The sequence below is a fragment of the Diabrotica undecimpunctata genome, chromosome 1, assembly GCF_040954645.1.
Source record: "Diabrotica undecimpunctata isolate CICGRU chromosome 1, icDiaUnde3, whole genome shotgun sequence".
Classification (NCBI taxonomy): Eukaryota; Metazoa; Arthropoda; class Insecta; order Coleoptera; family Chrysomelidae; genus Diabrotica; species Diabrotica undecimpunctata.
The window spans coordinates 177,024,704-177,037,485 of record NC_092803.1 but is presented as its reverse complement, the minus strand read 5'-3'; the positions used below and the strand labels follow the sequence as shown (position 1 = coordinate 177,037,485).

General features: G+C 31.9%; 1 protein-coding gene across 4 annotated transcripts in view; it reads right to left on the bottom strand.

Annotated features, from left to right (window-relative positions):
• Nucleotides 1-12,782, bottom strand: part of gus (splA/ryanodine receptor domain and SOCS box containing gustavus) — a 180,256-nt gene that overhangs the window by 83,003 nt on the left and 84,471 nt on the right. The window contains exon 1 of one of the 4 annotated variants that reach the window (XM_072520627.1): nucleotides 7,937-8,197. The exons of the other annotated variants lie outside the window; for them this stretch is intronic. Within the exon in view, the coding sequence (XP_072376728.1) occupies nucleotides 7,937-8,142 (206 nt within the window). The 5' untranslated portion in view covers nucleotides 8,143-8,197. Of the gene's footprint in view, nucleotides 1-7,936; nucleotides 8,198-12,782 lie in introns of those variants that run through there. 4 annotated transcript variants of the gene reach the window in all.

Here is a 12,782-nt window from a genome sequence, read left to right as displayed (position 1 = left end):
TACGTTAAGACCAGCTATGAAAGACGCGAGAATGAAACGACAGATAAATGAAACATAAAAAGCAAACTTTTATAAAATATGATATAATGCAAATAAAAATATTTGAAAAAATGTTAAAATAACAGAATCAAATGCTCATAAAACTTGGAATATAGTGAAACATAAAACTGTATGTAATAAATTTCTTTCTGACGTTAAAAAAAAACAGATTTTAAGTAAAATTCGCAATATTTTCGACCCTGAATGTATTTCATTGACTTTCGTCTAATGCCTAGATTATTAGCATAAGTAGATTTTCCATTACCTACTGGAGATTGTGAAATTTTTACTTTTAAATAATTTGGGGAATTTTTTCGTCCTTGTGGTGTTTCATAAAGCATGCATATATTATGCAACGTTTCACTCGGTTTACTACCATTTCAAATTAAAGGAACAATATTAGATATCTGTTTGAAATTCAAATACGTTCACATTATTTTTCACATCAGTTGACCTTAACGAATACATCCAATTAATGTCAAATTACAAATTAACGCAAAATGGAAAAAAACCGTTTGGGCAACTATGATAGTTGGAACAGTGTCGTGCCATAAATTTCTCAAATAAAAGTTATGTCTATGTATTCTGTATAAAATTGAGAATATATTATACAGCGAGGGAGGCTAATAAAAATAATTCAAAAACACCAACTCATGTTTTCTACATTTAGTATAATTTTCAGCACAAAATATCTTAATAGCCCAACATCCCACTGCAGGATAACTTCGTTCATAACGTAGCTAATCACACTCATATTTTTACATACATTTAAAATTAGGAAAATACATTGATAATGGGTTGCCAATCAAAAAGTGGCTGCAAATATTGTTAATTCAATTAAGTAATTAATTTTTGACAAAACTTTTATTTTGTTTATTTTTTAAATAAAATACACTGCTCATGACGTATATGAAATCCGATCAAGAATCGAACAAGCAAGGAAAACATTCATGAGCATGAAATCATTTTTTACAAGATCAGACCTTAGTCTACAGCTTAGAATCCGAATGATCAGATGTTACGTTTTTTCTGTCTTACTGTATGGCTGTGAAAGTTGGACAATGGACTCTGAAATAGAAAAAAGAATAGATGCCTTTGAGATGTATATATACAGACGAATGTTGAGGATTCCATGGGTACAAAGAGTTACTAATGTTGAGGTACTTTGTCGCATGTGTAAACAAAAAGAATTACTAAGAATAATCAAAGAGAGGAAAATGCAATACTTGGGTCATGTGTTGAGAGGCGAAAGATATGAATTACTTCAAGTTATACTGGAAGGAAAAGTACAGAGCAAAAGATCAGTAGGAAGACGCCAGAACTCGTGGCTGAAAGGCCTGAGGAGATGGTTCGACCGCTCATCCGCAGAGATCTTTCGCGCAGCAGTTTCCAAAACTACAATTGCCATTTGGATCGCCAACCTTCGAAAGGAGACGGCGCAATGAGAAGAAGAAGATGACGTATATGCATGTTTTTATATCAAATTAAAGCTATTTTCTTTCCTAATATAGAGAAAAAAATGATCAAAGACAGCTAGCGCGCCATGCTACTAGATTGAAGTGTTAGTTGTGTGATTCATATATGAAACGTTTTCAATAAAACGATGAAGTAGCTGGCATTCTGTTATTCTCCAACTTTTTACTGAAACCCACCACTTCCACTAATCTACATATTGTACTTAAATTGACAGTCATATTTCTTTTTGTAAATCCCTAAAATATGTCCCTGTAGAAAAACTAATTCAGTTTTTGTCAGAATAAGGGATGTTATAAAAATTAAATGCTGTAAAAAAAGCAGCACAGTGGAGAATATTCCGAAATAGTAGAGATCAGGACTATTTAAACAAATCATTTACAAATAAGCATCATGAAATTTGGTTAGTGTTAAGTGGAAATCCAAACAAAATATGAAACATGACAGTAACGGGGTAATTAATATCTCATAATGAATATTTTACATCAGCTATTTCAACAGTGTTTAAAAAATCATTTAAAACATGCTTTCCACCTGTTTAAATTAAAGATCATTGGTAGATAATATAATGAGAATGGGGCTAACCAATATTAGGTTTTAAATGTTTGTCTATCAAAAATCAAACAGGAAAATGCTGAAAAAGAAAGCATTGAAGAACTGAAGCTACTATGGCAAGTTATGAAAGGTATGAACATTGCATTAAGAGAACAGAATCCTAAGGTATTGCATAAAATAGGTAAAAAATATTGAAACAAAAATAAAAAGGATAACAGGAAGGAAAGCCAAGAGTTTAAACACTTAACAAGACTTAACTTATATATACATTATAAGGAAAAATACAGCATTTTTTCAAAAAATAGATGGTGACAAATTTATACTTATTGAGAAAAATATACCATAAGATCATTGATTGGAGAGAATTAGTTGAGTGAGATTTGAGGGTTTTCTTCTTGCGTGAACAGACCAGTGGAAAATGAGATTGCAGAGATGAATACAATGCTCCAATTTTGGTTTTGTCAAGAAGATGATTCCTTTCAAAGTTAAATTCAGAAATTACTGCTTTTAGAGGCAATTTCTTTCTACAAATTTGTGTTTTTTCCAGAAATATTTATTTGGTGCAATAATTTGTCTGTTTGATTTTCATTTTAGCGAACAATATAGAAAAAATTTAAATATCAACCAGAAATTATATGTATCCAGAAGGTACTTTAATTCTTGGTATGAAACTGAAGATTGTTAAAAACAGTGATAGCTTAAAATTGTACAAGAAATTAAAACATATCTTTTATTTCAACCAAAATGGAGCTATAGCTTTTGTCTAGATAACAATGGGAAAGAGAGTAACTAGAAAACTGTTTTCAGCATTTATTATTATATATTATGTATGGGTAAATCCTGAAATTGTGTATTATCCAAATTGGCTGGATAAACAGCAAAGAAGATTGATAGCTTCTTGATTTATCTGGGTCATTCTAGGTTTAAATTTTATTTGCTTTCTTTTCTTTATTAAGAATCTACTACAGAATGACTGTCCAAAAGATATAACTAAGCATCGAGAACTTGATTTAACTAAGAATGATAAAAATTATATTCATTTTTACTCCAAATTAGAAACGGTTATTTATTTGAAGAGGATAATATAGAATCAAACGGATACATCCAGAATAAAATGAAATATTCACAAATACTTTATCCAATATGCTTGGATAATTCTAACTCTATCCAGGTAATTCTAGTATTATGCGATATTCACGTTTTAAGCATAACATAAATATAGATATTACATAATAATAGGATGAGGACAGTGATTAACATTAATTATTGTCAATTGAGAAAAACCATAAAAAATTAAAACTTATTAATTAAAGGAAACCTAAATGGAAAAGCACACAATATATATATGTTAGTTTATTGGTTTTGTTTATACTATTTTAAAAGGATCAAAAAACGTTAGTGAAAATTTGTGGATTTTATCCTAAACTACATCTAAAAATAAAGAAAGTAGAAAAAAGGGGAAGAAAAGTAATAAAAGAACAAAATGGAACCATGAAGTAACCAGTACCATCTCCAGGAAGGATTAGAAAATCTATTAATCAAGACAAAAAATATTATAAGAAGAAAAGTGCATTCCTTCTACTTTATATTGTTCTGGAGCTATTTTCTTGTGACATCTTAAAGCAATTAATATTTTAATGGGAGTAAGCCACATTTAAATACCATACACTATATATACAGTGTGTCCGTAAAGTATGGAATAAATTCGATATTTCCTAAATGAAAAGCCTTTTTAAAAAAATCTAAAATACGTCGATTTTTAAATTTAATGTTCTACATTTTACAATAAAATTTCATTATACAAGGTGATACAAATTACAGTGATGACGTCATCGGCTCTTTTTTTAAATGTAACAAACACCCTGTATTTTAGGACATTTTTAGATCGATAAAAATGAGCTGATTCCAAAAAAGTATAATACTGGGTGGTCTAACGGATATAATGTGAAAGATATGCGCTTAGAAAATTCATTTTTATTGATTTATAATATTAATAAATTATAAATAAATTATAATAAATAACTTGAAAGTAATCCAGTAATTAATACATGACTTAATCTTAAATGTTCGAATTGTAGCCCTTGTTGTATTTGACAGTAACCCAAACGTTGTACAAATTCTTGTAGAACCTTGTTTATGCTTTCTTGAGAAATATTATTTATATCTTTACGAATTCTTGTTTTTAAGTCTCCAATATTTGCAGGTTTCGTTTTATAAACAACATTCTTTAAATGACCCCACATAAAATAATCCAAAGGATTGAGGTCTGGCAACCTCGCTGGCCATTCAATATGTCCATGTCTTCCAATGCACCTGTTCGGAAAAATTTCGTTCAGGTACCTTCGAACATCTAAAGCATAATGCGGAGGCGCACCATCCTGTTGAAACAATAAACTTTTATCAAAACCTTCAAGATTAATTGTACTGGAGAATAAATTAACTAAAGTAGGTACGAGATACCCATTTAAAAACTGAAGGTATGCTGGCCCGTTTAAATTACCTTCGAAATAGTAGGGTCCAATGATTTTATTTCTTACAATGCCAGCCCATACGTTTACCTTTTGCGGGTATTGTGTATGATGTTCCCGCATCCAGTTGGAATTTTCTTTTGCCCAGTATCTACAATTCTGACGGTTGATCTCGCCATATAATTTGAATGTAGCCTCATTAGAAAAAATAATATTTTGAACCAAGAGAGGGTTTCGGAGGCTGTTATCCATCATTATTTCGCAAAATTGTATTCTTTTATCTGGATCATCCTCGTTTAATTCCTGTACAACTATGCATTTTACTTACTTTACCGTTTACTTTGTGTACCGTTGTTTTGCAAACATCGAGATCACTACTAACCTTACGAACAGAAGTGTGCGCATCTTCTTCAAAAGCAAGTACAACATCTAATGTAACATAATTTACAGAGGGACGACCTGTATTTTCAACCGTACCAGTTTCTCGAAACTTCTTTTCAATCTCACTTACTGTTGACTGCGTGATGGGTATTTCTGGTTATCATTAAATAAATTACACACTTCCATCTGAGTTCGCGATTTGTCTCCATACCCAATCATCATGAGTATTTCAATTCTTTGCTTTACACTCAAATTCATTTCTACTTAAAATTAATTCTAAGCAATAATACAGAACATTCACGAATTAATACAATAATTATTGTACTACTTAATTGTTATTGAACGTTACTAAAAATAATTACAGTTTACCAAAAACTATAAGTAGGCTACTTTTTTGCAATTGATAATAAATAATTTATTTTCCAAGCGCATATCTTTCAAATTATATCCATTAGACCCGAGTATTATACTTTTTGGAAATCAGCTCATTTTTATCGACTAAAAATGTCCTAAAATACAGGGTGTTACATTTAAAAAAAGAGCCGATGACGTCATCACTGTAATGTGTATCACCTTGTATAATAAAATTTTATTGTAAAATGTAGAACATTAAATTTAAAAATCGACGTATTTTAGATTTTTTTAAAAAGGCTTAACAAATTTAAATGAAATTCTATTTTAATAATGAAATTCCTACTTTGGATAAAACTTTGTCAACAGTAAAAGAATGCATTCCTGAAATAGGAAGAGACAGGCATTAGAAAATGCTACAGGAATTAAAACGTTAGAGGAAAAACAGAGAAAAATGGTAGTGCAAATGACTTTTTGATGTTGGTTTATTAACAATTAAGTCAGCTCACATAGGTGAAGATATGAAAGCTGCTTTTTTTAAATACTTTGAGCAAATGGTAGAGCTAATGCCAACATATTCCGTAATTGTTTTAGGCGATGTTCAGTAGAATTAACGGGAATTAAAGGGGAAGACGGCAGTTGATCAGATCTTTCCATTTTTGGTAAAACTGATTATTAAGACTTATTCACGCCAGTAAAGAGATACATCTAAATATAAATATACATATTAAATGAAATGCGCTTGAAATTATTTTTTGCTTCCTGCGTCTCGCTAATCAATCTTCTGACCGGAAGGCAGGCATATGTCTGTCAATACCAATAGATGCAAAAATCCATTTCTATTTGTATTATAACCTTTCTACTGTATCAAGACTTATTCACGCTCGTAGATATAATATCTAAATATAAATATATATGCGAAATATAGAAATATTTTATCAATGCGCTTGAAATAAAAAGATTATGCCGATAATATAGAGTTATTTTTCTATTTCCTTCGTGCTTTAGGGACAAAACGCTAATCAACTGGCTGACCCAAAAGCACGTCTATGTCTTTAAATAATAATAATTGTAGAAATCCATTTCTATTGTATTTTGACCTTTTTTGGTGTGAACATTACAGAGGTATACACTTTACACAGAGGTAAATGTTTTGCATACATAATTTGAGTTTATAACTCCCGATACCAAAAAAACTGCAGTAAAGAAAGGAAATAATAATCAACAGTAGCATAGAACGACTAAAACGTGATAACTAGGCATAGGAATATCATTAATCATCATATTTAAGTTTCAACAAAGAAAATACTGCAAACTCTATGAGATTATTTTTGAATATAAACAGTATGGAAGTATGGTATCTTTATATCTAAACGCCTTAATAAATAAAAATATAAAACTGGAAACTGAAAACATGAAGAATACAAATTAAATAAAGCTAAATAAGAAATAAAAATAATAACAAATACATATATTATCATACTTGAACCAAAATGGATATAAGTGTTTGTGTAGAGATCAAGAACTAAAAGAAAGATGAAAAGTAGAATTAAAATGAAATGAAAAATGTGTTAATTTGTGTTATACCTACATTATTTCAAATGGCAGAAATAATATTTATTGACAATTTGAAGAACGCTAGTAAATAACTACTAAAAATCACGAAATATAAAAATAAAACAGTGGAATAAAATCAAAAGCCTTATAACGATGGTCGGTTTGTAGTTTTTACTTAGATTATAAGGCGAAAACAAAAAGAAATAATCTGTACTCACATTAATTTAGTAAAAAAAAAGGAATAATATTCATTCAACACTAAGTAGACAAGCACTAAGATGTGATATCTAAGCATAGAAATATGGGTACAAAGGTATAGTAAAGCCGATAACAACAAAATAAACATTCAATGTAGGTACACAGTACAAAATTGAAATAAAATAAATCAAAACAACAATGTTTGTTTACGATGCCGATATGTCTATTTTCTGTAGAATTCAATGCGTGGGGTAAAACATAAAGTTCTATTTAAAGAAAATGGAAAAAATTCAACGCGATGGTGGGGCCAAGGCTTGCAGAGATAAAAGTAAACAATGGTACAATATGGTCAAAGAAAAAGATAATTACCAGCTGAAACACCAAGCAATTATTCCATTTTGCACAATTTTAACCTTGGAGGAAAGAAAATGTATTTGACATCTTATCTAGAAATTAATACATTTAAACTAACTATACTGTGTTAGTATTTCGACAGATGTTTATTAATAACCTTGCAAAAATTCGGTAGGTAGCTATACTGGTAGGGATAGCTTGGCTTTGTGTATAATCAACATAATTAAAAACAAAAACTCGCTTCCTAAATCGATTCTAAAAGAAACGAAAATACGACACACCCTTCTCGCCTGCACTGGAATCGTCGATATATGCAGCTAGGGGAGAGACTGTCGGATTTAGGGTTACGAACCTTATGGACGATTGGGCGTTCCGATTCAGACACGAGAATATTTTCGACGAGACCTTGCGGCTACGCAAGGGGTATGGAAACCATACACAAAGCGAGCTACCATACATGTCTACTGAATACAAAGACCAATTAGCTACCCCGAAGGATCAATCTAACTACCACTACTTCTACACGCTTCTAAATAACAATACGAAACTAAAAAAAATACCTTGTTTCCATAATTTGTACTGGAACGGATTGATGGAAGAACAAAAAACTATTCCAAAACCCAACATACGGAGTCACAACTTGTTTAATGGACAAAAAACACTGCTGGTTCCACAAGAAGCGTTTTAAAAACTTGTTCGGTACACTAGGAGATAGAGCACTATTGTTAGGCAGTAAACAGTGGCTCGGCAAAGGCGAAGTTATCATGTCCGTGGCAAACAAATACTGGTGAACGCGCCGCGCTAAGCGGCGAACTGGAGTCTAGCGAGGAGTAGTCACAAAACTGTCCATTCACCCCACGAGACTCTACGTTGCCGGATTGTATTCTAAGTCTTTAAATATGCATCTTTCTCTTCCCCTCCAAAGTTTAATAAATATTAATTAATACCCACAATTATTATTAATGGGCGAATTAATATTATAAATTTTTAATGCTGTAAATTGTCTAATTTTATGAAAAATTGTTACTGATATAGATTTGATTTTAAATTTATATGCTTCTGATAAGACATTTTCCGATGTTTAACAGTTTTAGCAATTCTCTATCTTTGTTGATCCTCCTCAGTACTTCCTCATTAGTTTTTCTGGCAGGCCAAGGTATCTTTAGCATCCGTCTATGAATTCACATTCCCAATGCTTCAATTCTGTTCATACTTGATGCTTTTAGTGTCCACACTTCTGCTCCATATAAAAGTACAGACCAAATGTAGCACATAACCATTCTTTGTCTTAGTTCTAAATTGAGATGATTATTGCAAATAAATGTCTTCATTTTCATAAGAGTAGTTTTAGTAATTGCTCTTCTTCGTTTTATTTCTATTCTGGATCTAGTTTTTCCGTTATGACAGTTCCCAAATATGTAATTTTGTGAACTTTTTCTAAACTCTGACTAGAGACTACAAATTTGGTTTTGTTTGAGTTTATTTTAATGCCCATTTCCTCTCCCACTTTGTGAGCACGATTAAGCAGAATTTGGAGTCCTTCTATAAGTTCTGACCAAATTTCCGTATCGTTCGGGTATCTTATGATATTAAGTACTTCCCCGTTGATCTTTATTCCATATGTATGAGCAAAATTAAAGCATTAGTAATGTGGATTCATAGACGGATGCTGAAGATACCTTGGACAGCAAAAAAAACTAATGATAAAGTAAAAAGGAGGGTCAATAAAGATAAAGAATTGCTAAGTTGCTTGTCTATCGGACATTATGGTAATTTCTTATCTCCGATATTTTTGAAGCGAACCATGTATACTGGCGTTGTGTTACTTTCTCTCTATACTAAAATGCTGAGGCGAGCGTCACGGAAGTAGTGCCACGACACGGCGTCACAGAATAACGTCACGACACGAACGAAAGCGCTGTATGCTATATATGTTGTATACGATATATACATTATGGAGGGAGAGGCATCGAAATAAGAGAAAAGGAGAAGGAGAATATTATAAATCTATTAAAACTTTATATAGTGGCTTAAGAACTTAGATAAAGCATGGAAAATTCATTAGAGGTGTCTTTAAGCGTACTAAAGGATTTAAACTAGGATGTTGTCTATAGAATGAAAACAGAAATATACAACAATGGGATTACCACCCGGTGAAAATACTCAACAACCTCAGCTTTGCAGACGATCAAGTAGTTATATAGCTATACTACGAAAACGTTGAACATGCATGACAAGAAAGTGATATGATTGAACAATAGGACAAATAGACATTAGAGGTAAATCTGAAAAACACTGAGTACATGCTGCTCAAATCCACTGTATCTCTGACCTTGAGATACGTAGTGGTTTTTGATGGGCCAGGGTAGGGAGAAGCTCTTTTCTCTCAGCGGTAAGGCAATATTTTCTGTCTTTGTGGCCATGTTCTCTCTTCTTTAGGCATGTTCTCTATATTAGGCAATAACAGAGATACCTACAACTAAATAATCGACAATGATAAAACACTACATAGACTACAATCACTTAGGAACAACACTCTCGAAGACGAAATTATTAAGGGCCGAAATACACAACGAAAAAGGCATATCATTACTTAATGGAGTAATATGGGATAGAAATATCAAATTGAGAAAATAAGGCAATAATCTACAGGACCATGGTTGGAAGTAATATTATTATAGATCAGAGGTATAGCTATTAAAAGCCGACACAAAAGTCAAAAAACGCTGAAAGCTACTCAGGAGGAAAAGGTCAACAAGAAGGCTAAGAATGAAAAAGTCACAAACTTCAGAGTAAGAGAAATTTTGAAAGTAAAGTACACAATAATGATACAGGGTGTTTTTTTCGAGGTATAGAACTTAGAAATGGAATAAAACAAAGACGATTTTTATAAATTGACATGAAATTGACTTTATTCGAAAGATAATCTTTTGGCATTATAATTGAAATATGATTTCTGGCACATGACCGTCATGACTGGCTCTGACGTAGTCTAAGGAGGTCCAATTTTCGACCACTTTTTCGGCGAATTTTGTCCTCCAAGTGATCAATCGTTTCATGCATATCGGCGTAGACTAGCACCTTCACATAACCTAACATAAAATAGTCTAGCACTGTTAAATCGCACGATATTGGAGGTCAATTCACGGTCCGAAACGTGAAACTATGCGGTTTCCAAACGTTGCCTTCAGTAAATCAATTCTGGCACGAGCTGTGTTACATGTTGCGCTGTCTTATTGAAACGATAGCTCCTGTACATCATGGTGGTTCAATTGGGGAATGAAAAAGGTAGCATATAGCGGTCACCATTGACTGTAATGTTCTGGCCAACACCGTTTTTAAGAAGCGCGGTCCAATGATTCCACCAGACCATAAAGCACACCAAACAGTCAGTTTTTCTAGATGTAATGATTTCTGAACATACATTTAAGGATTATCTTAACTCCAAATAGGGCAGTTTTGTTTGTTGACGAAGCCATTCAATCAAAAGTGAGCTTCATCAGTGAATAAAATTCACTTATGAAAATCGGTATGGAAAATCGGAAAATATGTATCTTCAATTCTTGCATCAGTTGGATTTTGTAAGCACGCAAAGCAAGATCTTTACACATCTTAAATTAAGTGGATAGACATGTATCCAACTGCTATGCACGATGGCAGATAGATTGATTCGGGTCTTCCTGTATGCTACGCTCTACAGAAACAACAACTTCTTCTGTACGCACTGTACGACGTGTCTTTGGATGCATATTATCATTTAGAGTAAACGTGGTGCAAAAACGTTCCATAGTTAATCGAATTACTGGCTCTGATGGACTATTATGTTGACCATAAAATGAACGTAGTGCGCGATACGGATTTCAAACAGAACCGCAATTTTCAAAATAAATTTGTACAATTTGGAAGCGTTCTTCAGGCGTCAAGTCTATTCATGCTGAATTGCAAAATCAAACTTCACATAAATCACTAGACAGCTGTCAAAATGACCGACAGTTAAAAAGTGTTATCAACATACATTTCTATACCTCTAAAAAACATCCTTTATAATGGATAAAAACTTCTACATGGTTCGGCCATGTAGAAAAAATCAAAAATTCAAGATTAACGAAATAAGTTAGTTAGTGGAAGTTATATAGGGGGAAGAAGAGGACAGTCCAGACGTAGTTGAATGTGTGAAATAGATGAAGAAATAACAGGTAGAGGCCTGGAAGACACCGATTATAATAGTAAGAGTAAAATAGCGACCGGGAATTGATAAAGACAAAAAATGTTAATCAAAAAATATAACATGAAAAATATTACTATCGTGAGTTAAATAGGGAGTTTATACATAGAATAGTAATTCTAGAAGCAATTAAAAAAGAGTAACTTAAAACTGGAGTGAAAAATATATTACAAGAAAAAGAGATAATAACAAGATGTGTTTAAGTTGGACATTGAAAACATAAAAATTCACATATTCTCCTGGTCGAAAACAATTAACCAATATACGTGTGTAAAACTCTTCTTCTGACTATTTACTGGGAAGCGATACATTTAAACGCTAACTACCGTTTTGTTCATGATTATCATTCTCTATTCTGTTATTATCGTAATGGGCTATCAAGATCTTTCCCATTATAGAGATTTTTCTCTTTTTGGTCCAATCTTTCACTTAAAGTTTCGTTTGTATCATTTTGTTAGATTTTTTTTTTCTACGAATCTCAATAATCTTACATGCATATGTTTTGATATGATAATCCCTTCCGTCCTCTACCATTCCTTTCTATTTTTTCAATAGAATATTTTTATTTTGAAACGATACAACTTCGGTGCAGGTATAATTAAAAGACTTTGAAAAGGTCAACAATGCACTTTCTGAAAAGGTTTATAGCTTACTTCAGGTAGTGTATGAAATAATGGTATAAAAGGTCAAGGTTTGGAAAATTCATAGTAATAATCAAAGTAATAAGAATTGGTTACGTTGAGTATAATTACTATTATACCTGAAATATTGTGTGAACGGGATAAAAATACCTGCACTGCATAAATTTAACAATACTATTAGAATATATCGAAAATGTAGTGTTGTATTATAAAAAATAATAAAATAATTCAAAACTATAATAGTCGGAATATAGTCTGAAATCAAAACATTCATACTGAAAAAAAAAACTATAGAAAATAGCGAAAACAGTAAAAATGACGAATGATGCAAAATCGATTATAAATACAGAAATGCAAGATATTTATAGGAACATATGTATATTCCCAGGGAATATATGTTCCTTATGGATTCAGGGGATCTCCCTGTCTTATTCCATCATATCCTATTGAAATATCAATTCTTCTTCTTCTTTTTATATAGACATGACTCTCTCTGTTTTTGAATATGCCTCCAGTAAGTTGTCGTTCCATCGTTTTCGT